General features: G+C 44.2%; 1 protein-coding gene across 1 annotated transcript; it reads right to left on the reverse strand.

The window, feature by feature from the left end:
* Window positions 1-581: 581 nt before the first annotated feature.
* T265_13517 (hypothetical protein) lies at window positions 582-3,851 on the reverse strand (the record flags this gene model as incomplete). The annotated part of the gene is made up of 3 exons (XM_009169242.1): window positions 582-1,055; window positions 1,715-1,996; window positions 3,339-3,851. 3 exons carry the CDS (start codon window positions 3,831-3,833, stop codon window positions 582-584), a joined length of 1,251 nt encoding a protein of 416 aa, XP_009167506.1.
* Window positions 3,852-4,289: the final 438 nt, after the last annotated feature.

Raw genomic sequence — 4,289 nt, forward strand, 5'->3', positions numbered from 1 at the left:
GACGACCGCAACCCACACCACTGAGCCATCATTCCGCCCGCCGTTGTTTGGTGTGCGGACGGTGACACTGCACTGTGCCGGTCAGTGATAGATCTGTGAACTTGTTGACGCTACGAACGTGAACAGTCGAGGTTTGTTGTACACATTCGCTTAGCCTTGTGTAAACAGTACCGTAGAATTACGAACCCAATTCTTCCTTTTGCTACTCGGGATTGTCGAACGTACGCGTCACTCAAATTTCCGTATCGAGAACCTCAACAATTGTCTTTTTCAAATTTCTTTCATTTACTTTTACTCTTTTGGTTTGACAATTGAGCAATACTCATTTGTTTCGTATGCCTCTGCGATGCAGGTATCCAACATGCGATCTCTTGCACAAATTCCCAAAACAATACACGCAAATGACAAAAGTGCATTTCAATCCACTGTACAACGGAAGTTATCTTTTGGAATATACAGCACGTGGCGATACTTTCAAACAGCAGAGGAGGGCAAGCTACGACCAGGAAGAGAATGGAAAATATCACCTCTGGTGTATTACCATACAACCCACAAAGATTAGTCTTCAGGTGCAACAGAATTTAAACGCCAATGTGAGGCTGTCCGGAGCACAACTCAGAATACTTATCGGCATCCAGTAGGTAGGGCTTGAGGTGTTTCACAACCAAGTTCAGAGGGCACCCATCTGCTCCGGGTTGATCCGCACACGGCCTAACGCTCCTATATTCACCTACCTCGTCCGCATATCCTTGCTTGAAACGTAGGCGAAGGCGATAATTCTCAAGGGACGAAGGCCTATCTGGTCCGAGTAATTCCAAAATTACTGCCGATGAATACGGAATTTCGCCCTGCATCAGTGCTCCAAAAGCGCCTAGCAAATAACTGACATGTGTGTCATGGGCCGAGTAGGCTACCGTATGCTTCAAACCCAATTGACGCCCATTTATGACAATTGGTTTACCACAAGTTGCGATGGATCTGAGATGCTGAACGAAGGTGTTCAGAAATACGCCAATTCCCATCCGGAGTAGTTCCTCGGTGCTGTTGGACTGTACCTGTATGGACAAGAGCACTGTTAAGAAGCCGGATAAACGGAGAAAATATGGTTCCGTTTTACTAGCATCTGATGAGCGTTTGCTTACTTCTGTATGACGGCACTTGACTACTGTAGTGAGCGTTAGAACTATTCACCCTGCGTTGTGCACGCGTGTTATCTGAATACCTTTCATATATGTTTAATCAGTACAATGTGCATGGAACATCCAGACGTGAGGAAGGTGTTTCATTGGACGAAATTCCTTTGGAAGTCAGACACTGGTTGTTGATGTGACTGACAGACTATCTATTCCAACTTAAACAGCGCCTTGATGAACATTCTCCGGAGGACATGAGTATGGTAATTTATTTGAGGAGAGTGTGCGCTATCCCACCGGAACTTCAGAAAACTGACGGATGAGGCCAGTGTCTTTGTGTGTCAAAATAGTTCCTGTGTTCAATTCTATTCCATCATGCTTGAGCTGGCTGACGGATCCTAACAGGCCTCTTTATTTTTACCCCCTGGTCTGATATGTGTAACACCTTCCCAGATCACTCGAATGCACATAAAGTCACACTCTAACGTTCGCAATTTCTAGTTTCAAAATTTTCATGTCAACATTTTTTAGTAGTAACATTCATGCATATCAAGGAGAAATAGTGTCTGAATCACACTCACCAGCCAGAAGAATTGAGCAACTTGTTCGATTTCATGGAAAATCTCTTCTGTACACCAACTGGGAAGTGCGATTCTGTGGGCTCTCATGCATAGAAACAAATCATAAATCTTCCATAAATTAAACCGATCGATTTTTTCCGTCACTGAATTCTTGTTGATGAAGTCAAATAGTGTTCTGTGTGATTCGGTATATTCGTCTGCTTTTTTCGAAGTCAACGCCGTTTTCTTCAACAACGCTAAATGATGGCAGGTCGAGGAATAACTGAAAAGAGTCTCTCTGTTCTGTGAAAGCGGAAAATAGTACAGGCTTGAGATTAATCCTGCCAGGCGTGGTACTAGCATCAAACACAAACATGATCACATTGAAAAATCAATACGTTACATGATCAATCCAGAGGAACAATTAGTCGTAGTCAGTGTGTTATACCACCAACGGACATTGGGACAGTGTGCAACTAAACTATCCGTCTGGCTTAAATTGATGACCCGGTGTGGCGAGCTGTTTCCGATTCAAGCTCGACTTCATCAGACTGAACAGTTATCATCAGGGGGCCGTCGGTTGTCGAACGTTTAGTAAAGCTGTTTGTTCGACGTTGGTGTCGCAGGGCGTGGTACTAGCATCAAACACAAACATGATCACATTGAAAAATCAATACGTTACATGATCAATCCAGAGGAACAATCAGTCGTAGTCAGTGTGTTATACCACCAACGGACTTTGGGACAGTGTGCAAATAAACTATCCGTCTGGTTTAAATTGAGGACCCGGTGTGACGAGCTGTTTCCGATTCAAGCCCGACTTCATCAGACTGAACAATTATCATCAGGGGGTCGTCGGTTGGACATTGGGTGTCGCAGCGATTGAATATGAGGGAATCACGAGCGGTTGCTGTTTTGTGCTGCGTAGTAATCAACTTGAGTCCACCGAACTTGACTTTATTGGTCTACTTTGAGTTGCAATATTTTTTCCGAGGTTTACCTGGGGTAGCTACACTATGGGCGAATCTGGCACTGCACTACTCCACTCCCAGATGAAGTTCACCTCATTTACTGAATAAAACTAAGCAACAGGCAATATTGATAAACCGGAAGCTTTCCACTTGGACATCGTCGATAAATTCCTTTGCCGCTTCCCCAGTTTTTCACCGGAAAATTTAAAATCTCTTAGGGTGTCGCATGCATATTTGCCTAAGGTTGTACGGCAGACGATTTTTTTGTCGAAAACCGGTTAATTTGATTGGAACAGTTAGCTACAATGTGTTTTTTTAATGTCTGACGTTTCTCGTACACACCCCTGATGTAAATGAGTTTTATGGTAAGGATAATATAGAACAGAAATTGAGTGCATTAGCTAAGCATAGAGTAAGAATGAACATTTCCTGTATGCTTGTCTCTCAGCAGTTTTTTGCTGCCATATTGGGGAAAACTTCGTAAAGGACGTCGTTTATTGAAGGAACTAAATTAAGGCAGATTGACCATACTTGAATCGTGTGACATCAAGTATCCGAACAGATTTGTCGGAATGAATCAGTAGTCACTAGGTAAACAAACAGGTGGGTAGGTGGTGGTTTGTGTAAATGAATCCCAGAAAATTGGTGAAACAAACGGACAGACGTCAGCCCACCTTCCGAACTGTGTGCAAGGGAATCGGCATCCACGCGATTCCGTAAGATTCCAATGGTGACGAGACATCCTTATAGAGCCCTGCAGCCATCGCCTGCGCAGACATGAGTGTCCTGTCATAATCGGTGCTCCGCAAGTAAAAGTTTGAAGCGTTGTATTTTTGGTGTATAAAACCGTTGTATTCTTTGCGCAGCCATAGTCCAAGTTCGAATTCTTGCAATACTCCTTCTTCGGTCAGCTGACCACGACCAAGTGGCCAAGTGTCTTCAAAAGGCCCGGTGTCTTTCAACATCGGCTTCGATGGGGTGCGATCACCGTGGCGGAATAAGATATGCAGGTTTTGTAGCTTCAGTCCGATGGGCAAAGAGCCATTCGAACTCCCTGCATCAGGTTTGCGTGACGAACTAACTGGTAGTGATTCCACAGGCGGACGATGAACGAGGACGCAAAAGGCTAGACATCCGATCAGCCACGGGGCTCGCTCAGATCGTAACATGTGCACACCAGAAGTTTGCTGGAAAGGGAAAGGACCAGCATTAGCATAATTCGGTTTCTGTAAACCCATGCAAACCTCGGGCTTTGCGATTTAGTCAATGTAGCATAAAGTAGTAATGCGAACATCTGACCAAACGAAACCTTTGACGTCGACGCAAGTTCTAATGCCGAACAAACAAGACGCCACTATCTCTGTTTCTATTCAAGAGCACTGAAACTAGGTCATTCTAAATCAACAAGTTCAACTACAGTTATGTGGCGATAAGATTTCACATCCTACGTCGTGATTGGCTAATGTCTACTAGTGCGTAGATAGGGAAAACGAATTGGCCAATCAGAACGAAGGTGAGCTAGGAAGATTTGAGGTGTGAGTGTTGTCTACTTTACCAGATAACGCAAAAGACTATCTGGATTGGTCACAGGGTCTAGTTGGTTAATGTGTAGTTGGCTGTGGAAA

The sequence above is a fragment of the Opisthorchis viverrini genome (genome assembly GCF_000715545.1).
Source record: "Opisthorchis viverrini unplaced genomic scaffold opera_v5_76, whole genome shotgun sequence".
NCBI classification, from domain to species: Eukaryota; Metazoa; Platyhelminthes; class Trematoda; order Opisthorchiida; family Opisthorchiidae; genus Opisthorchis; species Opisthorchis viverrini.